The sequence below is a fragment of the Heliangelus exortis genome, chromosome Z, assembly GCF_036169615.1.
Source record: "Heliangelus exortis chromosome Z, bHelExo1.hap1, whole genome shotgun sequence".
Lineage (NCBI taxonomy): Eukaryota > Metazoa > Chordata > Aves > Apodiformes > Trochilidae > Heliangelus > Heliangelus exortis.
The window spans coordinates 10,397,240-10,422,134 of NC_092454.1; the positions used below are offsets into that span (position 1 = coordinate 10,397,240).

The window sequence follows — 24,895 nt, forward strand, 5'->3', positions numbered from 1 at the left end:
AAGCAGAAGAGATTAGACAGTGCTGGTCAGCTTGGTGAGAGTGGGTGTGCAGAGTGTGCAAAAAAGAGGCAGTTGCCTAAACTTCATTGCAGCATTTTATATGCATTAAATTGATTCTACCTCACCCCCCTTGGTAAGAATGTCCTTTTTTTTGTATTTCCAAAAGCCTGAATATGAATTCAGTTGCCCTCATGGCTGTATGACCAAGACTAAATTTTACCCTGTTTGCGTTATGCTCTTCAATGGTAAAAGCTAAAGTTGAATTTTTCACGTGCCCAGCAAGATTTTTTGGTAGATTCTTAATCTTAAAACTTAGAAAATGCAAATGTGCTTTCCTGAGATGCTATATGTGATTGTCTTTCATACCAGAAAGGTATTATTAATGAGAGCTGGATGAAAAGAAGCACTTGGGTAAATATCTTGTATATTTCCAAAACAGAGTTGTAGCTGAGAATTGCAAAACCAAATTGTGTTTGACTTTTGCTCCTAGCAGCTCCGAGTTCTGTGGACCAGTCAGTCACCTATGAAATTGATGTTCTTGGCAGACCGCATTTGGTGATTGCTGAGGAAATGACAGCATGTAGGAGGCTGTCCTGGGCAGACCCAGAGAAACCAGACAGAGTTCTGTCAGAACCTGCCTTGAATTGGGCAAAACGTTGTCTGTGCCAAAATGCTTCTGTTGAAACTGGCTGGGGTTTTTTTTGTGGTTTTTTTCCTGACACTTAGGTATTTCTGAAAGTGTTATGATCCTCTTTGTGAGCTGTTACAGATGACTGTGTTCCTATGATGGAAGTGCATGAATGTTATTCCACCCCATCTCCTAAGGATAACAAGTATTATTCTTATTTGCCCTTGGAGTATATTTTGTGCCAAGAGCCAGTTTGACTTCAGAATCGCACACCTTCCTTTTCGGTTTTCTCTCTTTTAAGCACTGACTTTTCTCTGCAATGTTCATTTTGTGTAACCACGTGTCCTCCATGTCTCCCTGCTCTTGCTCTCTTTACTTCCAAGGCGATATGAGAGCATAGATTCCACTGTGAGTGGCCAAGCTGACCTAGAGTCCACATCTGAATCTAGCCAAGTGACGAGTCGCCAGTGCTCGATAGAGAGCAGGCGCTCTCCAGATCTGTCTGATAGGTGGGTTAACCTCTTTGCAGCCTCTGTGCTTGCCTCGTGGCTGTTGCTGCTGTGAAGTGGTCTCGTGATATGTTTCAGCTGATACTTGCTGTTTGCCTTGGCTCTGTTTCAGATCTGTGAGAGTTTAATGCTGAGCTGATGTCATAATCTTTTTTTCTCCTCTCAGGTGTCTGGCTTCTTGCTTTATTTCGAGTAAAAGGAATGCTCTGTAGAATAGCTGGGGAAACACTTATGGCAAGGAGGAGGTCTATTAGAGGGAAAAGTAATTTTCTTTATGCCTAAATTAGTCAATTGTTGGTTCAGCATTTACAGCTAATGGCTCTTCAGGCATTCATATAGCTCCCATTGCTTTCAGATGAGATTTGGAAGGGCTTGATCCAGTAACTATGGTGGCCCCTGGGAGTGTTTTAAATTACACTAGCTTTTTTAAGAAAATAATTTCAAATGCTTGCTTAAAATTGCAAGCAAGATGTGTGCTAAGTGTTCTAAACTGCATACAACAGTGTTCATTTAAAATAACAAGTATCTTTCCAGTTAGTTTAAGTTAGCTAATACTGGTTTAAGTGAAACAATTAAACTGGCAGTAGTGGAAATGTGATGACCTATTTCTCTTTCAGGGCTAGCCCATCAGTATCTCATATTGGCTGAGGCAATTCTCAAGGTTAAGACTCTTGTGTTAGCAGTAGACATAAAATGCCCATGTGCCCTTTGCCATTCCCTGTTTTTATAGGGTCAGGGTAAGTATGCCCTCATGCTACTTAGTTCTCAGGTGAGACAAAACTGTAGTGCATCTTTCAGATGAGAATTTTAATTTTTTTTTGCAACCACTTTCTGTGTGTTTATTGTTATGTAGGCTGGCAGGAATTTTATTTTGTTGTGAGATATAGATAGAGGAAGCTCTCTTGCTACTAGCTGTTGGATTGTTGAGCAACTGAGATAATCCTTCTAATCAAGGGCTAGGAGTTAATCCCAAAATCCCAAGGATCATTTCCTTGGGTTTCTAGGAGACTTCAGGTTGTTTGATAGCAAAGCACAAACTGTTTTAAATCATTCTCCCACAGTGGACAACTGTAGACTGTTGGATCTGTTTAGGTGCATTCTAAATGGGAAGTAGAGATCGTGGAAAGCACCTGAGGCTTAAGATGGTATAATATCCATTGTCAATGTTTTGTTTTGCCTTCTGATCCAGTAACAGCTCTGAGGATTTTAATTTTGTGTTGGCAGGAGCTCCCTGAGGGGCATTAGCTTCAGTGTCAGCCCGCACAGCAAAAAGAAGTGGTAGAGAAACTGGAACTCCTTTAGTCTCTGGTGTGCACAGTTTATGTTCTGTGCCCTGTTTCCACTTCCCTGGAGTCTGATGACTCCTGCATCTTTGCAAGAGACTTCTGCAACCACTCCTGGGAGAAACAAAGTGCCTGTGTGCTTTATGAATACCACTAAAACAAAAATCTGCAGTGTAGAGTGACCGAAATGCATGCATATCATAGTGGAATGGTGTGTGTGGGCACATCTCAAAGTAGCTCTGTTACTGTAATAAGTGACTTTTTTCAGTGTGCCTAAAAATGTAACAGCAGAGTACTGGTACATCCAAGGCTATGTGCCCTCACTTGATCACAAAAAGCTGCTTTCCTTTGAACAGGCATTTCTAAATTCTGTGCAACAGTAACTGGTAGATTATTATAACTAATGCTGCTTTTTTTGACTATTTGATTGAAGTGTAATGGTGGTAGATTGGCAGGTTTTCATTTTTTTTATCTCTGGATGTTTCTGATTTTAATTTTCCTTTATTTAATGCATGTTTTTTCATTGCTTTTTTTTCTGTCCTTTCTAGAGCTTTTTAAAAAAACTGTTATTTTCCCTTCCTATTTTTTCCTGCCTCTCTTCCTTTCCCTCCCACTCCTTTTATTTCTTATCTTAGACAAGAATCTCTAGCTAAAAATGAAAGAGTCAGGATCATTCCATTTAACTCTGAAGATGGAGAAGAAGAACAGGACAGTAACTATGAAGAGCTAGGAAAACTGCTAATAGAGGAATTCTTAGAAAAGAGTCATAAAAATAGAAGTTGGCAGGACACAAGCATAAAAAAGATGCAAAATCTCTCAAAAAGAGAAAATTTCAACCACTGTGAAAGATCAAGGTGCTGCAAAAATGTGTGTGTGGAATCAGTATCTGTAGATGTCCCTAGGTATCCTCAGGAGTATGACACAATAGATAGGAGAAGGAAAAAGAAGCTGCGACACCATTTTGAAGAGACTGAACAAATAAGCCTCCAAAGTAATGAAGGTCCACAGTTTCCTAGGGAGAAAATTATTTATTTCAATGGTGTGGCAGCTGATGCTGAACCGAACGATGAATTCCCAGCATGTGATAGAATTGGAAAATATGCCAGTAGCTCTGAAAATAAGGAACGGTTGCCTGCCTATCCCATCCTGCGTCCATACAAAAATGGCTTAATGGTTAAAAGTGGCAAATTGCCCCACAAACAGGGTGTGAACCATGAGGGCTCACTCCACCTCAGTTGCAGTGAAGACATGAAACTCATGGGGATGCCAGATAACACTTTTGTGCCTGTGGATATCCTTGAAGAATTTGACAGCAGTGCTGATGAGCTCCAGTACTCGCCTGTTTCAGAAGATGAAATGGGGGAACCATCTCAAACATGGTGTGATTCTGATATCAGCCATTTGAGAAACTTCACTGTTAATTACCCTGCAAATTTGGGCTTCCAGTTAAAGGACAGCTGTGATAAAAAACACAAGACTAAAGGGAGCAAGCATGGTCATCCTATGCAAGACTTAACGCTGTCTCCTGTTGAAGAACCCAGTGATGAGTACATAGACACGATGGATGAGCTACAGTGTCTTGTAGAATCAGTTTCAGAATACTTGGCTGAAAAGGAGGAAGAAATCAGCAAATTTGGTACATTGCCAGAGAGAAAGAACGTTGAAAGTGTATCATTGAAGCAGGATAATGCTGGTAGTTCAGCAGAAGGCAGGAAGTCTGAGGAGACCAAATGTCCTGCTGCAGAGGAGAGTACCAAGGGCAAATCTGAGTCTCTCCCAGACTTGTCAGGTGTAAAGAATACAGTGAATTCCCTGTTTAGCTCTTTCACTGAAAAGGTGGGGTCAAGCACAAAACAGCTCACAGCTTCTGTTGAAAAGCTTGTTTCTTCCACTCCAGAGAAAACAGAAACCAGAAACTCACAAGAAAGTGGAATCTCAAATATATTTTCTAATAAGCCCAAAAGTGAGAGTACATCTTCCGGAGTGACAGCAGATAACAAAACTGATAATAAAGACTCCAAGTTCTCCATTCAGGCTTTGCTACCATCCCAGGTGGGTGGTGATAAAACAGCCCAGAATGTGAATGCCAACAAGCCAGAAACCACCGTGGTGGGCAGCAAGTCTTCTGCATCACATCATCCCCAGCAGTCACAAGGAGCTAGTGCTGACAGCCAGCAGAACCAACAGTCGGTTATGAATTCTGTTCTAGGCATGTTTAATCCTCTAAAGATCTTCTCTGAGAAGGAAGTGCCAAAACAGGAAGTCACGAAAGAGGAGCACACCAAAGAGGACAGCCATGCTGTGAAAGTTGATGAGGTAAAGAAAAGTGAGAGACCATCTGAACAGACAGAAAACAGGACCAGCAGCGTTGTTCCAGAAACACGAATGAGTGAGACTCGAAGCGAGGCAGGGGTAAACGCAAATAGCACTTCTGTATCTTCAGTCTTTGGCAGGCTCACAAACTCAGTCAGTTCCTTCAGTCTGAAAACTACTTTTGATGGTCTCTTGGCTCCCAAGCAACAGGATGTGCCACAGAAGCAGCCAGACTTGCATCATGTTGCAAACCAGCCAGATGCCAATGTGAAAGAAGGTGCAACCACTGCCAGGGAGCAGCCTCCTGCAAATAGCTCAGGGAATCAGCATACAACAGGTCAGGAAGTGGGGAACAAGCAAGACACGGAACCTACTACCCAGCCTCAAGATCAGGCTGCAGCATCTGAAAGTTTTTTCAGTCCACTCAAAAAGTCTTTCAGTCAATTGCTGCTTCCTTCTGCTGGACAAGGGCAGAAAGAAAGTACTCCTGGGCATGTTAAAGCCCATAAGTCTGAGGATGATGTAAAACAGACTAGTTCTTCAAAGGAAGAACATACATTTCCTTTCACTGGGAAACTTCCTTTTTTCGGTGGTTTAGGTTTTTCAGAGAAGCAAGAACGTACAAATGAGAAAGGAAGCTTTATCCCTTCGTTATTTAAATTTTCTTCTGCAGAAAATGTAGCACCTTCACAGGACCAAAGAAGTAATCAGAGTTCTAGTGCTGTTTCTTTGCCTGAAGACAGAAAGAGTAAATCAGAAAATGCCATTTCCTCAAAGTTCAGCTCTGTTCCAAATTTATCAGACCATAAGGAGGAACTTGTACAAACAAAAAACATTAATAAAGAAAGCTTATCTAGTGCTGAAGTAAATAGAAAAAAACACCAGGAGAGTGCTTCTGTTACCTTTAAGGCTGGAGAAGAGCAGCAGAGAACTAAAAGTACTCAGGAAGAAACTGGAAATGTGAAGGAAGGGTTAACAAGAGAAGGACGAGATGCACCAGTCTCAAATGAAAGCTCAGCTGAATCCATCTCTCCAGCCAGGAGGCCAGAAGCTGCAAGTACAGATGATACACAGAAGAAGCACACACCAGGTTTTCTTTCCGGGTTTCTTCAAATTTCTTCAAATGAGAAGGCAGCTAATAATCAAGATTTGCCTGCTAAAAGTGAGGCTGATGGTCAGAAAAGCTCTTCTCCTGGATTATTCTCTGGCTTATTGAAATTTGCTTCAAGTGAAAACTTGTCTGAATGTAAGCAAGACAAGGTGAAAACAAACTCTCTAGGCTTCATGAAGCTTTTTGATAGAGGTGAGGATTCTAGCTCAGAGACAAAACCCAGCAACTCAGGAACAGCCTCTGAAAGTCAAAGCAACACTGAAGAAAAGCAGGAAGCTTCCAGCTTCTTAAAAAATTTCATGCCCAAGCCAAAGGAGAAACTGGATAATGTGAAAACAATGGAATCTTCCAAAAGTACTGACCACCTGTCCAGTGCAAGAGTAAATAAAACAACTGAGCCCCATCCTCCCCACTCTGAGCGTCCTGTGTGCCCTGACGCTCAAGACAAGGTACAAGACTTATCTGGAAAGCCTGTAAATGGCAGGCATATCCCTCATCGGGATGCAGAATCTAGAGTTTTTCCAGCTCTTTTAAACAAAGAATCAAATAAATTTCTCAATTTGACTGATAAAAGCTATAACCTTGCGGAGCAGTACTCAGCTTATCAGGAAACAAGAAGCCACTCTAGCTTTGAATGGGAATATGAAGTGGGAGAACTGGCTGATGCTCGTGAGATAACAGTACCAGTTTACTATGTGTTAAACCAGAACTCAGTTCTGCCCCCTCAGTTCTTGGACTGGCCTGAAAACAATATGGTAATGAATCTCTGTAAAAAGGATGGAAATGCAAATGTGATGGACTGGCAGACTAATACGAGTTTTGATGGACAGAGTGTAGATTTAAGTATGGTGTCGTATGAGTCATTAGACCAGTTAATGTTTCAAGACGTCTGCTCAGAAGAAAATGATGCATGGACTGCTAATTCTCTCCATGAAAGTTATAGTAACTTTACCCCCTTTGAAAGAGATGGCAGTTACTCATTTGAAGAGTTGCCCATGGACTTAAGCTACTCCTCTGGTTGTGATGGAACTATGTGGACTCTAATTGACCAAGAAACTCTAAGTATGGATGAGAGCTTTATGTACTCATCCTATAGCCAGGAGTATCAGGAGTGGCTAATGATGCTTGAGCAGGGTATATGGTGGCCATCAGAAGATGGTGACTGTGGGTACTACATGTACAGTGATAACCATTATGTTTATTCTCTGCTCACTGATCCTACTGGACAGTATGTGTATGTGTGTGCTCCTGAAACTTATTCATACCCAGACTGCTGGAACTACAATTTTCAAATGGATTCCATTCCAAGAGCTGTACTAGAAGACAACACCATTGCTGTTTGTGGTTTTAAGGTCCCTCTTGGCAGTGAAGATGAGCTGTTTTGGTTTGCTGAAGAAGAGCCTTTAGATGATTATACAACAAATAAGCCTCTGGATTTGTCAGTAGCTTTGCAGAGGAGTGATCAGCTAATGAACATGAATTTGGAGACTTTTTCACAAATGTTTGAAGAGTCTATTTATTATCAGAGAGAGCAGCCATTAGACTTCTCAGGCTATAAACTTCAAAAACTCAAAGTAGATTTTAGACCTGAGAAGGAAGTGCTGAATTATTCAGAGGAGTATCCACAAACCCTTGATCTAAGAACACATTCCAGAGCAGATAAATCACTGAGTAAGGAAGTCCACAGCAAGGAAATGGATAAGGCTGTCCCAGTGACAACTGGCAGTGGGTCATCAGGATTCTTTGGTTTCCATCTGTTTCAGTCTACTCCTAAGGCTGAAGAACCTGTGGCATCTACTGAAAAGGTAACAGAAGCAAAAAAGACTGAAGAGGATAAGAAAACTCCAGTGAAAAAGGTTAGCTCTTTATTTTCTGCTTTGGGTGGACTAATTGGAAAGTCTCCGGGTCCTGAGCCTGAGACATCAGAAGACTCTGCCTTGAAGAAAACAGACACACAGTCAAAATCATCTGAAAACAAAACTGATGTTTTATCACTTTCACCAAATAAAAAATTAGATGAGACTCGAGCGGGGCAAAAGGTTCCTGTTACATCGGAACCGAGAAGAAGTACTACATCAGAACTTAATTTGGAGGCTGCTAGAAGCATAAAACCAGAATTAAACCAGAATGAAAACATCAGTGTGAAAAAACCAGGATTAAAAAGATCTCCTTCTCAACTGAGCCAAACTGCTCCAGATGGCAGGTCCATACGAGAAGAGACACCTGGTAAAGCAACACCAGTTTCCAGACATCTTGAAAGGCATGCAAGTATAAATGAACCCAGTCAGGCACAGCCAAATCAGAGCCACCAATCCACTGAGCCTGAGGAGACATTATTTAAAAGTGCACTGAAATTGTTCAGTCTTGGAGAAGATTCTCCTGCAAGCTCAACTGCCAACAAAACTCAAACTTCTGGATTTTTTGATTTCTTTAAAACGCAAGTAGGCAAAACACCGCAGCCATCACCAGATTTGGAAAAAAATCGAAGTGATAAACCAGAAAAGGTGATACAGCCAGAACAGAAAGAAACTTCTAGCATCTCATCATTATTTGGAAGCCTTGGAGATATCTTCAAAGTGGAGGCTGTGTCTTCTCAACCAACCCCAAGTACTTCAACTCTGCCAAAAACCAATAGCAGAACTATGGCTGAATCAAGACAACAAAGTGAGAAGTCTGGGGGTCTTCACAGCGCCAGTATGCCATGTCTGTCCTCCACCCCTAAGGAAGGGGTGAGAACAGATCACATGGACAGGCACATCTCCCCCAGTCATGGGGTGCAAATGGAACAGCAAAGCAGAACAACTAAGGAGGAGTCTTCTGAGAGTAAAGAAGTGCCTCCTGGAGACAGTTCACAAAAGCCCATCACTTTCAGTGCAGGTCCTGAAGTGAGCCAGTTGAGTCAGTCAGCTGTGGAGCAAAGCAGTGAACCCTCAGTTACACCAAAGCAGCAAGGAGGAAGTAATTTAGGAGGCACAGTTAATCAGGCAAAACCAAAGCCAGATCAGACACAGAAAGAATCAGGTTTCAGTTTGCCATTCAGCCTCTCCAATATCACTGCTTCAATATCACAGCCAGCAAAACCAAAGCCAGATCAGGCACCAAACGAGTCAGGTTTCAGTTTGCCATTCAGCCTCTCTGATATCACTGCTCCAAAATCACAGCCAGCAAAACCAAAGCCAGATCAGAAACCAAAAGAGTCAGGTTTCAGTTTGCCATTCAGCCTCCCTGATATCACTGCTCCAAAATCACAGCCAGCAAAACCAAAGCCAGATCAGGCACCGAAAGAGTCAGGTTTCAGTTTGCCATTCAGCCTCTCTGATATCACTGCTCCAAAATCACAGCCAGCAAAACCAAAGCCAGATCAGAAACCAAAAGAGTCAGGTTTCAGTTTGCCATTCAGCCTCCCTGATATCACTGCTCCAAAATCACAGCCAGCACAACCAGCCAGTAAGGGCATATTCTCCTTCTTCACTGGGCCAGATGAACCAAAGCCTTCAGCACCTGCTCCTGCTCCTGCTAGTGGGAAGCAGCAAGAAACAGAGGGTGTGTTTCGTCTGCCCTCCTTCTTCTCCAGTGGTCCAACTACTGAGAAGAGATCAGAGATACCTCAAAGGAGTACAAGCTTTAGCTTCTTTAGTTTGACGTCCTTTTTGGATGAAAAGCCCCAGACTACTCCAGGACAGGACAATAATGCAAAACCAGCCAAACCGGTGGACTCAGAGAAGCAAAATATTTCTGCTGACTCTGGTGTCAAAATGAGCAGTTCTGCCAGGCACCAAGATGCAGACAATAAAAAAGAAGCTGATGATATTATTGCAGCAGTGACTGGCAAACAAATGCCTAATAACCTCACGGTCCCAGAAAATGAATCGAAACTTCTGGCAGTGGAAAATGTAGAAAGTGTTGCTGAAGTGACTGGCTCACAAATGTCTGATAACCTCATGATCCCAGAAAATAAATCAGAAATGTTGGGGGATGAAAATATAGAAAGTGCTGCTCAGGTAGCTGAAGAGCATGACATAGAGAAGCCTCCACAGGTTGATGATGCTACAGGAACCAATTTGGCTTCTTCTGGTCTTTGCCTTGAGACTCCAAGTGTGCAGGAGGATTCTCAGGGCCCACAGACTGTTTGTTTAGGGGCAGAAAATGATACTTTGCGCAGCACAGAGAAAATGGACAGTGTTGCATTTCCTGTTGATAAAGAAGAGCATTATTCTTCAAAAGAACAAGCTTCTGAAAATAAAGATTGTAGTGAAGCCTTAGGTCATGAGGTGGATTCTCAGAGTCTAAATGACTTAACGAGTGACATAAAAAATGAAGCAGGCTCTGAAGATGTATGTGAGTTGCCAGAACAGAAATTACCTGAGCAAACTCCTGGTGACGGGTTACGAGAGGCACAAGTGCTGCACTCTCCTCCTAAAATGCCAGAGGCATCTAATTTGCAAAACAAACCTAAGGAACCTGACAGCGATAAATCAGTACTGGATTCTTCAGTTGAAATGTTTTCAAGTTTTGTGACAAAAATGAAACCGCCCAAAACATTATCTGGTTTCTTTTCTCAACCTCAAACTACTGCACCTCCTACTGGACAGAAGAAAAGCTCCTCTTTCTTTGGCTTCTCATCCCTCCCAAGTGCCCCAGCACCAGCTTTCACAAATGATCTCTTTGGCATCTTCAAAGGTCCAAAAGAATCTCCAAAAGAGATGCCTCCAAAATCCACCCCTGAGCCTCAAAACAACAGTATGAAAGGTGCCACTGGATCTGCTCCAGCAAAGGATTCCAAGGTGACACAAAATACAGCTGCAGCCAGAGAATCTGAAAGAGATGCCCCGACCTCCTTAGAGGCAGATACAGTACCTGTTTCAGCGGAGGTCAACTCCACAACAGAGTCTCCTATGAAAACAGAAATTGAGGGAAATAAGAAATCAGAAACATGTAATGAGGAACCCTTGAGTGTCACTCCAGAAACAGCAGGGTCTAGTGAAAATCAAGCCCTTGAGGTGCTGCAGTTGGATACTGACACACAGCCCTTAGAGATGGTAGATAATAAGCCAGGCCAGTTTAATCTCTGTAATGCAGTTGATCCAGTGCAGGCTGAGGTCACTGAACTGACTGATATAAACACATGCCAGCCAGATGTGGGTTCTTCACATGGAACAGAGGAAGAACCTGCTTCTGAAGATAAGGCACCTGTTGGTAGCCTTCAGACTGGTTCTTCTGATATGCTTGAACTGGAAATGGAAGCCTCAACTAATGAGGCAGACACAAACCTTTCCCACCAGGATGAGAGTGCTACACTTGAATTAGAGTCAGCTGTTACAGAGGATCAGGCCAAGGCTGTTTCCCATGAGCAGGACATGATCAGTAGTGAAAACAGAGAACCCACAGCTCCAGCTGATGAGCCCAGTGTTCATCTGCTCCAGCTGAATGAAAAGAAGAACAGTGAAGCAGAACAGCAAACTGCTGAACAGGAGAAACCTTTAGTGATTGATGAGGTGCCTGCAGAAGGGATTGATTCTAAATGTGACTTGAAGAAACAGGGTGAATCTGGTAATGTTCCTCCAGAAACAAACAGTAGTAAACCGGTCTTTGAAATACCAAACATACCTAGTTTGCCAAAATTCAGTTTTATGTCATCTGCGGATAGTGGAAAGCCATTTGGGTCATTCTTCTCTCAGCAGTCACCTTCTGTTAGTAAAGCAGGGGCAGATCAGGGCCTCATGTCCAGCTTTAAGAAACTTTCATCAACTCTCTTTGAAGGAGGTAGTGAAGAAAAGGTGAGTAAGCCAGAGAGTGCCCAAGGAGCAGTATTTGGGAAAAAGCTAGATTTCTCCTTTCCCTGGCAAAAAGAGAATAAGGAGACCTCTGCCAAGAGGGAACCACATGTAACACCACAGGCTTTGTCAAAACCAGATGACAAGGTGTTAGGAACAGTCAGTTCAGATGAAAACTCAAAATCAGCCTCAGATCAACTGACTGATGCAAATATAGAAGTAAACTTGTCTTCAAAGCAGCCTGATAGTAGAGACAATGAACTTTCTGAAGAACCATCTGGTGCAATTGCTGTTGATGATATACCCAACAAAGAGCTGGGAGAGAAGTTTGATAAGGAGTCAGAAGATCAGCAAAATGTGATTTCAGGTGAACCACAAAAAGAAGATGAGGAAGAAGGGCATGCACCAGATGAGCCTGAAAAGAAGGAAACTGAGTTTGATTCTGCTCCTAGTGGAGCAACACTTCATCCTAGCTCACAGGCTGCAGATCTGAATAGCGTGGAACTACTGAATGAGAAAAGGCTAGTTACAAATGAGGCATCATAAATGGTTTCAGGTTTTTGACCATTTATAATGCAATACTGTAGCAGTAGATATTGGCCTTGAGTGTAGTGTTTGTAGTTTTGTGTCACCCCCTATTTGATGTCAAGTGTTTGTAGTGGTACTGATAGCTGTCACAGAGGATGTGACAAGCTGTAGTGACTGGTAATATACAAGCCCTTAGACCATTTTCTCACCCTTTTCCACTCTTTTTTTCTCTAAGTGTAATTGAATTTCCCATGTTCTTATACTGCGTCCCACTGAATAAGATGCTTCTAGTGCAAATTCCATTAGCTTTACACGCTTTCTGTCTTAACTTTGCTGCATTCAATTCACTTTGCTTTCTGTTTGGAGATAACTATGTTGTATTTGCTAAGAAAAAAGGTACTAGTAGGTAGAACATACTGAAAGGAATGAACAATTTGTTTTCAAAATGCAAGTTAAAGGCTTTTAATTTTAGAGAGAAATTTTACTTATTAATAATCTATTCTAGGAATAATTAGGCTCCTTTCACATGACTAAAGATTTTGAAACATTAATTGATGTATCAGTGAAGATATTCTAATGCTTGCGCTTCCTAAAATCTGTGCAAAGGTGTTTTTTCATACAGTTAGGAAAGCCACTAAAGAAAGGTACTTGTATTCCATGAGTATGTTTTCAGTCCTGTGCTTGTGTTGAGTTACAGGTTTTATCAAAAAAATAAACCAAAACAAACCAGAGGCTTGCTAAACTTGTATCTCTGGGTGATGTGTGTCCTGGTTTGAGCCAGCCAAATGAAACTTGTGGCTCTGAACATACAGTTCCAACACTGGACACCCAAAACTTCCTATCTGGCTTCAATTTCTCTAACGTGAGCAAGAGAGAGCAACGTTAGTGCTCCTCAGTTCTCAGCTGCAGTTTTCCTGACTGCATGGTGAATTTCCAGCCATTGTGTTTTGTGTCAGAATTCTAGGAATTCAGTTCTGGAAGTGGTGTCTTGAATTAGAGAGATCACACCCTCTTGGCATTGTGTATTTACGTAAATGAAATTATTGAAAAAACTGTTGGAGCAAGACGTGCTCCCCACTGAACAATTGCTATGCTTTTGTCAAAGGTTTTATGTTGATGATCCTGACAACCTTAATCTTGACTTCAGTGTATTTTATCATAATTGTTAAATAAGTAAATAAGTAAATAAATAAATTCATAATAATGAAAGTGATTTTGAGAAACATAGTTAATAACTTAAAGGAGCATAATAGAGACCTCAGCTGCAGTGAAGCTGCAGAAGACAGAAACACTTCCACTCTGAATTGCTATTTTTCCATTCTTACTCCTGTCTGGTTATTAGAATATCTTCGCTGGCAGTTTCTAGCTGATGCAAGGTGAAGAAATAGTCAGTGCAAGGAAGACCATTGTCATATATGGTCTATATACTGGTAGGCTGTATATTAATTATTTCCACTGACTACCAAAATTTTGACGTTCCAAAATCTAGATTTAGTTGTGGGAGTGCAATAGTGAAGTCTGACTGCACAATGTGTCTTTTCAGTAATATTTAGTGTCCCACTGAGCTTGATAGCTGTGCAGATTGCTTTGTATTTCTCTGAGCCATTGTTTTTTCTGATGGACTTTCTTGTTCTCTCATAGTCCTGCTGACAGTAGTAGATATGACTCCTCTTGTAATGTCAGCCAGGGAAGCTCTCGCCTGAGTGAGCCGGACCATTCCCATGAAAGTGCCCATGGCTCTGAGCAAGATGATGATCACCAGGAAAGAGAGTTGAATCATTCCTACCACAGTCTGGGCAGCTACCAGAAGGATGGTCAGGCATGGCTCAGGGAGCAAGAGGAGCCTTGTGGCAAAGGGGAGGAGGAAAAGGTCTGTGAGACAGAGGAGAAACTTGCAGACCATTCTGCCCCTAAATTGCCTCTGGAACCTGAGAAGCCCAAGGCTGTTGATGCAGGACCCCAAGTGAGGTAGGTGAAACTATTAATGAGTTCTTTCAACTAATTCAAAAATTAACTATATCAGTTTCCTGTCTTTGCTATTTCCCAAGGCAAATCATATATGCTCTGCCTACAGCCTTCTCTAACAATTAACATGATGCTGCTTATCTGTGAGAACTTTATGTGCTGAACCAGTTATTTATGAGACACAGGCTACGCATAAATTGTGTTTGCTCTCTATATGTAAAGAGAAATGTCTGCTGGTGCCTTGAAGCTTGTTTGCTGTATTTTCCAGTTTTCATTTGTTGAATGTAGTCTGGTCCACAGATCACTGCTGCCATTGCTCACATGTGGGAGCAACCACGAACTACATGTAGTCATGGTTAGAGCTACACAGGTTCCTTTCTTGTATAGCAGGCTACTGCAATCAGTTGCTGTTTATGTTGTTTGTAGGTTGTAGAGCTGCAATATGAATAGACATGTTGCTCTGACTCACTGTGGCAGCTTTTCTTGTCCTTGCACTTGGGCTTTCCAAGCTGTCACCAGTACTGAAAACAGTCAGAAGTATTTCAGCTAAGTTTTGGGGATTTTCTACAGTGGGTTTTGTACAGCTTATACAGGAATTTTAAAATTCACTGTTTAACTTAAGAAGTGTTGGGTTTTGGATTTGTTTGCTTGTTTTCCCCTTGAGGTAATGAAGTCACTGCATCCCCTAGTGTGGATATGGTTATATGGTTAGACTTTTGTGAGTATGAGGGATCATTTTTATCTGGTTCAGTTAGATCTGTGGAAAGCTGTCTGTCTGTACCCTTTGGGAAGGTGCAGATGGTGTCACAGTGATGTTCTCTCTAATGACAGAATTAACCACAGCAGTTCATGTGTAGGCAACCCTTACACTGAAGATATGAAAAAGGAAAATAAGACTAGAAAAACTGTTAAACTGTTTTTAAGCTCTGACTCACTTTCCTCTTCTCCTTATAGAGCAGCAGGAGTCTTGTCCCAGAATGGCTGCCCTATATTTGCTCACAAGGAAGGTTGTTCACATAGTCTATTTCAGGCTAATAAGGGGATATAGCTTGGATACTCCTGTATCACTGGCTCCTTTCTTCTCCACTCTCTGGCACTGATTTTCTGTCTCCATGGAGGATGCATGGAACTAAGCTCTGAATGTTGATCCTTAGAGTTGCACCTGGTAGATGTGTAGGATGGTTTCATGTTGCTCTCAGTTATATTTTTTTTTACTGTCAGCAGTGCGGGGTGCTTTGCTGGCAGAAGGATGTTTGTTTTGATAATTTACACTTCAGCAACACAAAAAAAAAAAGAATGCAACCAAAGACCCAGTGTATAATGAGCTTAGGGAGTGTAAAATGTCCTGTGGGGCATTGAGATGGGGCACTACTGCCAGGTGCAGGTGCCCTCTTGAAATACTGTACAAGAAGGTGAAGTGAGAAAGGTGCAATGAAAGGGAAAAAACACAGTTGGGCCCTGTTGCCAGTGTTTCCACTGAAGAGGGATGGACATTTCTAGCAGTAGGGAAGAGGCAGTGGTTAGAAAGGACCTGCAATGGGCATGGAAAACCTTTCATCTGCCTCTGTGTAGTGTGTACAGTTACAATACTAATGTGTTGAACTGATTTGATCAGGTATCTGGAACTGCTTTCCTGGTGTTTTGACCAACATCATCTTAATCCTGGGGCTGGATTGTATCCTAGCTTTTATCTTCAGTGACTCAGTTCCCAAAAGTGCCTGTGTATAAGGAAACCTTTGCTTTAAACCTCTTGACTCCCAGAGTAGGAGCACGGCTGTGCTTACCAAAGCCTGTTGGTTTGCTGAAGCTGTGATTGCACTGTCCAGTATCAAATGTCCAGTGCTACAGATGAGGGTTTTCATTTAGTGATTTTGTTTTTCTCCTCTTTAAGCTACGATGGTGACAAGGAGCCACCACCCTTTCCTCCAGCAAGAGCCCATTGGATTAGAGCCATTAACAAAGTTCGGCTGCAGCTTCAAGAGGTAGGATGTAACATTGCTGCCCACCTTCTTTGTGCTACCCATGTCTGGTTGAAGGTTTCATTTCTACTTCCTTGTAATACATCTCATACAGTTTTGGTATTTTGCAGACAAAATATTTGATCCAAATGTATTGTATTGGACTGCAGCATGTTGTGATGGTCTCAGAGCTACCTACTTCTACCAAGCATTTTGAATGTTACTGTCTAAAACAAGACAATTACTGATTAATATCAGTAAATATGCAGGAGAAGAGAAATTATCTCTGAATTAGAAATAGCTCTGTAAACAGTATTAATAATGTCTGTGCCTAAATGGTTTATGTTAAATTGTTCAAAATGAAGGCTTTCTTTCAAGGCAACTTGAGGATAGCTTGTTAGGTTAGTAGGAGTTACTGATACTATTTGTCGTGTGAAAATGTTCCCTGGAAAACTTCACATCAAATATTTTTATATATACTAATTGAGAGTGGGGGTATAATTAGTCTTGGTATTTCCATCTCATGAAAGTAAGATTTAAAAATAAATAAACTTGATTTGGGAAGTCAAAAAGAAAAGGTTGTGACATTTTCTTTAACAGTATAAACAGTCTTGTTTTAGAAAACAGCGATTAAGACCCAAAAAGTTGTTGTTTTTTTTTTTTTTAAAACGTCTTATGCTTTCATCCATCTGTATGCCCACAGAAAGATAACATATGGTGTTCATATTCTATAGATGATAAACTATTGCCTACTATTCAAAATGCAGGGTTAATGTATTTCACTTAGAAATAGTACTTTCTTCCATAGCTCTCTTGTTTTAACAAGAAATTATTTTACAGCGTCTATCAGTATCGGGACTTTTCTTTCTTGTATGGATTTGTTGCAAATTTTAGGAAATTCTTTTTTTTTTTTTTTTTTTTTTTTTTCATCTGAGGCATCTGATGCGCCACAGCAGAACTACTCTCCCTTGATTTACCTGGACTGTGAATTCTTTCTTATGTAATAATTACTTTGCTACTTCACTTCTGAGCAGAAGTGATTCAGGTCAAAACTGCCAGCATGACATGGAAATTAAATTTAAGAGCTGTTAGTATCTAAGAAGAATGGGAATTTCTATTGTGGTTTTGTAGAGCATCTAAACAATAGTTTGGTTCTGTGGAAAACAAGTGCACAAACAGACCAGCAGGGACAAAAGATCCAATGATACCTGTTCCTGGATATCTTTTTTTTTTTTTTTTTTTTTTTTTTTCCCTGTGAGAGCACACAGTGATTCAGTATCAATCTTTGTGTTCCTGCTGAATTTGAAGGAAGGACATGCTTTGAGATCACTGTTACAGAACTGTGGTTTGGTTATGTCATGGTTTTTTATTTGCTGTGGCCACTCCTAGCAACAAAATTCCATTAAAACAAAAACCAACTTTCCATCAGCCTGCTCCAGGGCTTAGCTTTCTTTACTATCTAAAGGCTTTTCGTAACCTCTGATCTATCTTATAAATCCATTTCTCACTATTGGGACAAAGGCAAAAGGAGCAGAAACTATTCCCTTCCTCCCTGTAATAGTGAAGGGCTGCTGCAAAGAGAGGACAACCCTTCGCTTCCTCTTCTCGTGTTCATTAAATGGCACTTGCTCTTTTAGCCTTTTCTTATGAGGTTTTCTTCTAGGCACTCCAAAACTGGATATAGAAATTGATCTGTCCAAAACTGTGCATGTAGAAACCCATCTGAGAGCCTGCTCATGTGCACTGCAGAGCAATGCAGACTTTGTTCTCCAGGCTGTGATCCTGGTATCCCAAGGTATCAGTTATCCTGCTGTGATGATGCCTTTTTATCTCAGGCTAACACTGTTGTATAGTTACCCTCTTATCATTTCCAGAGCTGAGGCTCCTTCTGAAAAACTGCTTTGTCAGTTGTTCCCTAGCCCAATTTGTGTTGGATTAGAGCTGAGTATGGCTTTGCACTTGTTTTTATGGAAGTGTTTTGTGTTTTCTTTTTTTCTACTTCTTTAAGCACTTTGCTGTCTGTCTCTTCCTGTTATGCCTACAAATCCTTGAAGTTGTATGTGAATAAGTTGTGTAGCACCCAAGCTGCCAACTTCTGTGCTTCCAGAGCTGCCTGAGGGACTCTGATACACTGAGTCTGACTACCCTGAGTATAATTTTTTCCAGTGTGTTTGCATCTATTTCAGCAGTTTCATCCAGGCCTCGGGATATAAAACTTATACTGTTACTCTCCTACTCCTAAAAATAATTGTCTTAGAAGGAAATTAAATTAATTTGACACAGTTCTACTCTTGATGAAACCATGCTCACTGTTATTTCACTCCTTTTTATGTTGTAGAAGATTTGCAAATAATTTGATTATTTGTTCCAGTCTTAAGTTCCCAGGAGGGGAGGGAAAAAGTCAAGTTAGTGCTTTCATCATTATCCACATCCTCCTCCTCCTTTTTTTTAAAGCATAAATGCTTGCTTTGCCCTTTTCAAATCTTCAAATGTCTTGCCTGTTTTTAAAGTTCTTAGCACTTTGCAATTGTCAGTGTTGCAACCTTGTACCTGAGGATGAAAATTTATCAGGTCAGCTGGCTTAGAAATAACTACCTTTTCTGTTTGCTTTCAAATTTGTTGTCCTTTACTGAAGTCTGCTTTTTTAATGACTTGCTGAACTTTTTTCTTTTTCCCCAAAGAACTAGAATTCTGTCAGCTGCTTGACTGCAGTAGTCCCTGTCAGTGAGGACCTGAAGCAATTAAGGCGTAAAATGTTCCAGTCATAATGACACCTGATTATAGCTTTTCTCTTCCTTTGAGTAGGAGCCATGATTTGTCATTTTGTGTGTTCACTGCTAGGTGTTTAATTTTGTGTATTGACCTTCTGATTTCTTTCCTGTGTAATCATGCTTGTCCTTAAAAACTTCATCAAGAAAATATCTGCATTTCAAAGTTCAAGCCCTCTGAAGAGCTTGTAATTTTTTTTTTACTGTTGTCTTATTGGATGTCCTTTCCATCCTCTGCACTGGGATAGCTTGTGATTTTGTTTCTGATAGTGCTGTTTCATTATCTGTTAACAGCTTCCTGAACTTCTAGTCATTTAAGCCTGTTTCTCATGAGCTCTAGTTTTTCCAAGTTTTTATTGGATTGTGTTCTTGAATTGCCTCGTTTTTCTGGCTCATCTAATTCCTTTCTTTTCAAGCTATCAGGAAGGCTGTCAGTTTTCTCATATGCATCTGCATCCTCATTTCTCTCCATACTTTTGCTAAAATATAAAAGAGAATCTATGCTAGTTGCTTTCTGCACCTTGTGCATCATCAGCGGTTCATTCCTAGGTCTTGTTTTGAAGTCCACGACGTGATACAAATACAGACTATCCAGATAAGTCTCAGGATTTGTAAGGTCCCTGGGATGATAGTTTAACTGGTTGATAGTTAGAAAAGCTCCTGCCTCTTGCCTCTGATTACCCCATTAACACCTCACCATCTTCGGTCTTTGCCTAGAGGCTTTCAAGAGGATTTTCCCTCTGTTTTGTTCTACTGCTTTTAACACAGCTGCTTACCTTCTTATTGTTCTGAGTGATCTCTCCAGCTCTTTTCAAAGTTCCCCTTCCTCAGTGTACAGTAAAATTTCAGCAATACACGTGGAGCTCCATCTCACTGAGCTGAGCTGCTGGATTCCTCTCACACAGACAACCGACATGGTTCTTATGACTCTTAATTGCTAATGATCTGGCTGAAATTTGAAAGAAATAAGAGATTAAAAAAAAACCCAAAAACATCCAAGAAGTTTCCATATGTGATGTGATTATAAATCCCCATAGCAGTTCAGCCTCCTACCTGAGAAGGGATTAATATTCGTGTGAATAATGTAAATACATCCTACAGGACCATGAGTCAGAAAAATGTAGTATTTTAATTAATACTTGACAGTTATAAAATAGCACAGAAATTTGTAACTGTGGATGTTAAAAGTTTTTGGTAGCATGCAGTTTTTTCCTCACTTCTGCTGTTTTGCTTGTTCTCTTTCTGTGTTTGTGAGGAGGAAACTTAATTATGACTGAATTAAAGCAGGGTTTTCATCCTAGAGAGGAATGACTCAATAATTCTCACCTTCACACTTAGAACATTGTCTACAAGGCGGGATTAATTGATAGCTCGTTTCTGCAGTCCCTCTGTGAGAGCTTCTTTTGCAGAAGAACAAACACATAGCTATTGCATCTTCAACTTGCATCCCTCCTGAACTGAAATAGCCTTCAGCTAGTGACACAGCTGTGTGACTTTTAAAGTTACACTAATTTGAATCCAAGTTTTCCATAACACATAAGGATTGGTGGACTAGAGAAGGAAAAAGAAATCAGTCAAGTCACCAAATAACCTTTCTTACCAATTCTTTCAAGTACATTTGAGCAATACAAGAGTGTGGGATCTGTGATTTCATCCACATGTATGTGTTTATGGGGGAGAAAGTCTTAGGCATAATTTTCCTCTTTTATCTGGAGATTAAATATATAAATTTATTTGTTCTCATTTAAAACCCAAAGTCACTGGGACAGTGTTTTCTTCTGGGTTTTCTTTCTTCTAGGTGTTATCACATACCAATTCTTTTTACTTCAGTATTCTTCTTTTTCTGTTAAATGTCAATAGTCTGTTCTTTTTCACTGTTATTGAAGTATATCATATGTCATGATGGCAGATGTGGTTCAGGACATTGTTCTTCCAGGATACCATAAGCACTTGTAGCTGAGGGACTAAATTAGTGTTTTATAGTGCTACAGGTACCCAGCTGTAGCCTCAGTCTTATTTTTCCCATGCCCCTTAGTGATACAATTAGCACTTCTGATCCAGCACTTGCAAATATTTAAGAACCATCAGGGTCTCGCTTTTAAGAGACGTTGTCTAGGGGACAGTATTATATTGCTGATTTTGGAGTGTGAAGCCCCAGTTTAATTTTGAAAATATGTTGAAAAAACACCACTATTACCTTCTAATGTATCTGTGGGGCGCCCCGTGGAGTCCCTTATGGACTTTGCTATTCTGTTATTGAGGAGATCAGCTGGGCACTAACTAGGGCCAGTTTTAGTTGCTAGTTTAGTTATAAGTTACCTGCCTGCCCACACTCCCCACATGTGAATCCAGACCCTCTGATCATGTGCCCTCTAAACCAGGTACCTGTGCTCCAGCCCAGATGGGTAGTGGAGGACACACCTGCTTTGAGCTAGCCACCAACAGGTGAGGAACTGTCCCTTTCCACCTCTCATGAACCGTGCAGTCCATGCAATAGCTTTCTTTGGGCATTTTATTTCCCTTAAGCTTTGTTTCCTGTGTGCTTTTTTATCGGTCCCGTGAAGATGAGTAAGCTCTGCATTTTCAAAGCCTCCCACGCAGTGGCAAAGAAGCAAACTGAAGCACTGTGACTCTCTCAGGGAGTTACCAGAAACTTCTCTTCATATAGAAAAACTACATCCCCAGTGAAATGTCTTCCTTCTTTTCTACCTGCTGTATTTATGCAGGCTATTTTTAACCTCCACCAAAATTCTAGTATTGCTGACCAAATGTCACAGGGATCAAAGCAGGTGGGGATCTGTAGAAGTTTTGGTTTTTGCTCATGAAATTGCTGCTCCCACGCTGGAGAGCGGGTCTGTGTAGGTAAGATGAGATCCAAGGGTTGTTGCCAGCTGTAGGGCTGTCAAGTGGCTGTGCTCACACTGGCAGACAAGTGCTATCTGCATATCTTACCTAGAAAACATGTGTGTGGCTTTCAGACCTCTTAGGGATTGCACAACAATAATTATTTAGAAAGTATTTAAATACAAATGCAGTGCAGGTGTTGTTATCTTCCCGTGCCATAATGTTATTTCCTTCTGCTGCATCTGAGTTTGCAGACTAACAAGTCTTGTGGGATTCCCCAGAGCCCTTCATGGCTTTCCCAAGGAAGCTTTCAGTGTGGGGTAATGCCCCAGTGGTTAAATAACCTTTGTCTGTGTGTCTTCTTGCCTCTCTGTGAGGGAATGTTCAGCTAACATGCTGCACTCAGAGAGGGAAAAGCTTCTTTCATCTCAGTGTCTTAAATAAGATACCTACATACCTGCATCTCTTTGGAATAAAAGGCAAGTTTATTTATCCTTAATGAAATTCTCTGAGACCTACTATCAGTTTTTAACCTGCTCTACGTTAAGGTGTTATAACAAAGAGATAATTATTTCTGGGTACACACAAGAAAATAATGTTTTATCTTTGTTACCTGCTGTTGTAATTTTTTTTAGTATAATTTTGATAAACTTGTGTGAAAAATCAGCAGACTTTCTCTTTCCAGAGTAATTATGCTAAAATCAAGAGAAATGGTTTCTTGTGAGCAACATCCTGGTAAGAAATGCTTTTCATGATGACAACAGCAACTATGAACCTATTCAGTTGCTAGCAAGCTTTTCTGCAAGCTTCTCTGAACACATCAGTGTACTGACATTAAACTAATACTCACCTTTTCTAGAAACCAGTTTTGGTGTTGATGATCTGTATTCCCCAGCACACAGTACCTCTGACCCCTTCACTGACAACAGAATTCCTTCATACCATCCTGCTTCTGGCTAGAAAGATCTCAAATTCTCTCCGGAGGAGATTTCTTAGTCGTAACAGGAGTTTGCAGTGTCCATGCCTAACTGTCCTGTAATGCTATTTTACTTTTTCACTGCAAGCCTCCTGTAGACCTTCGAGAGGAGAGGTTGCCTCCACGAGGACATGAAGATTTTCATCCTCCAAGATGGACAATGTCCTCCAAGAGGACATTGATTTTCTTTTCCCCATCCATATTAGTTTTGAGGACCATAGCTTTGTTTCTCTATGTTTGTATTGTAAACTCTACACACCTGTGAGTCAAAATTCTTATGAATGGAAATGAGAATCCAAGTGTAGTATTTCTCCCAAAGTTTATTCCATTGATTTCCTTAAAAATAAAGGGGAGGTGTTAATGCAACATCTGGGTTATAGTTTACAAACAGGGGGTGTTCCACTATCAAGTGAAGCTCCTACTCTGTGCCAGCACTGCACATTAAATTCAAGCAGTATAGCGTGGCTGAAGTGAATCTGTCTGTCCTCTGACTTGTAAGGTCATAATGGCAGTACTAGGATGTATGTGAATAATCTGTTATTGCACCTTTTTAATTTTATTTTGCTTAAAACACTTTGTGTTTAATCGAGGCTTCCCATGGTTTAGAGAAATATATTGGCTGCTGAACTGTAACACTCCTCCAGGGAATAGCTCTTCCTGGCACCCACTCCTGCTTGGACATCTTAGACCAGAGAAATATTCCTGTTCAAATTCATCATGGTACTGCAAAACAGATTTTAATTCTAACAGGCTGGTATTTTCTGAAGGAAATGGCATCTTATTCACCTTCCTTCTGTCCATGGGAATTGTACTTCTGCTGATCAGAAACCAAGATGTGGGTGGCTGCAATGGGCTGGCAATGTGGGTAGATGACCTTGTTTTGTTCAGCTCCTGGGTTCTGAATTAAACTACATACCCAAAATCGCTGCATTTTTGTCTCTAGCATAATTTCTTTTAGGCAATCTGGTTACAAAAATGTCTGTGTTTATTCCCTGAATTACGTTGAATATTGCAGGCTGAAGGGACTATCCATGTGCTCAGAGCTCCTCCGAACTGGAATGAGCTACAATAAGCTATTTTCCCCTGGCTGGTGCTGACCAGTTTGCATTCATGTTTCTACCAAAACTTTTTGAATAGTGACTTGCACAACCTGCTGCAGCAATTGTCTGAAGCTTTCAGGAAAAATGGAACCCAGATCTGTTTGGAGAGTTGAGCAAGTCCTCTAAATAGTATATTCCAAAGGCTGGAGGAGAATACTAAAAATATGGGAGCTGAGGCAGCTGTTGCCACCTCATGCAAAGCTCCCCTCTTTGCACTTTGTTCTGGGGATGTAATGGCAGAAAGAGTTACAGCCCTGTAGTCTGCTGATAGAGTCTTTTGTAGCTGATGAGGAGTGGAGTGCAGAATCCTGCAGTGTCCTGGATGCCTTGGCACACCATGGCACAAGGTGCTGATCAGCAGAAACTGCTTTATCAAGCATTGGAGTAAGTCAGTTCCTCCTGCTCTCAGAATAGGGGTGCAATGGGAGAGGTGGGTGGGGGGACTCCTACCTGCCACAATCACAGCCCTTTAAAAATAGTGTTGGCTGTTGGGAGAGCCAGACTTAGCACTCTTATTTTTAAGGCTCTGTGTGGGAGGAGGGGATATTTCCCAGTATTTTGTGTTACTGAAGCAATCTGTACAAGAAATGCTGCACCAGAGAGATAGCAGTGGGCTTTGGCTTATAAGGCACAAGACTTCAGGAAAAGATGAGCTAGCCAGCACAGGCTGAGAGCATCATAAATGAAGTGTTAAATACTTGGGCAATGTTAGCAGGCACTTTGGATGTCATAACTTCTCAGAAAAAGACATTAGGTCAGAAAAAGGGGTTTGGTACATCATAATTTTGTCTTGTTATTTTGCTTTTACTTGTTTCTTGTTTTTCAAGCTGCATAGTTACACAACTTGTTTAGATGTAGGGCAAGATCACCTTGTGTGCTTCTGAGCTGATTGTTGGAATTGTTTAAGGGGTATTATAACTATGATCTTCTAGTACTCTGCTTCTGGATTTAAGTAAGATGATTGCTTCCTCCCCCTCTGCCCCCGCCTCCCCAATTGTAAAAGTGGCATTTGGAAGTCAAAATGCTGTTAGTAACATATAATGTAATGCTTAAAGACAGCAGGACTCCAGTGCTGGCTGCTGCTACATAGCATGTAAAATAGGGTAGAATTTTTATTTTTTTGCACATTTTAATATCA

The 24,895-nt window shown here is 41.0% G+C and overlaps 1 protein-coding gene across 15 annotated transcripts in view; it reads left to right on the forward strand.

Moving 5' to 3' along the window:
* The window catches only part of LOC139789463 (protein unc-13 homolog B), a 213,666-nt gene that overhangs the window by 68,363 nt on the left and 120,408 nt on the right, over window positions 1-24,895 (forward strand). For 8 of the 15 annotated variants that reach the window (XM_071730242.1, XM_071730244.1, XM_071730245.1 and 5 more), the window contains exons 10-12: window positions 1,012-1,137; window positions 13,788-14,114; window positions 16,003-16,093. In XM_071730242.1, coding sequence (XP_071586343.1) covers window positions 1,012-1,137; window positions 13,788-14,114; window positions 16,003-16,093 — 544 coding nt within the window. The remainder of the gene's footprint in view (window positions 1-1,011; window positions 1,138-13,787; window positions 14,115-16,002; window positions 16,094-24,895) is intronic. The other 7 variants (XM_071730248.1, XM_071730252.1, XM_071730253.1 and 4 more) reach the window with 1 other exon arrangement.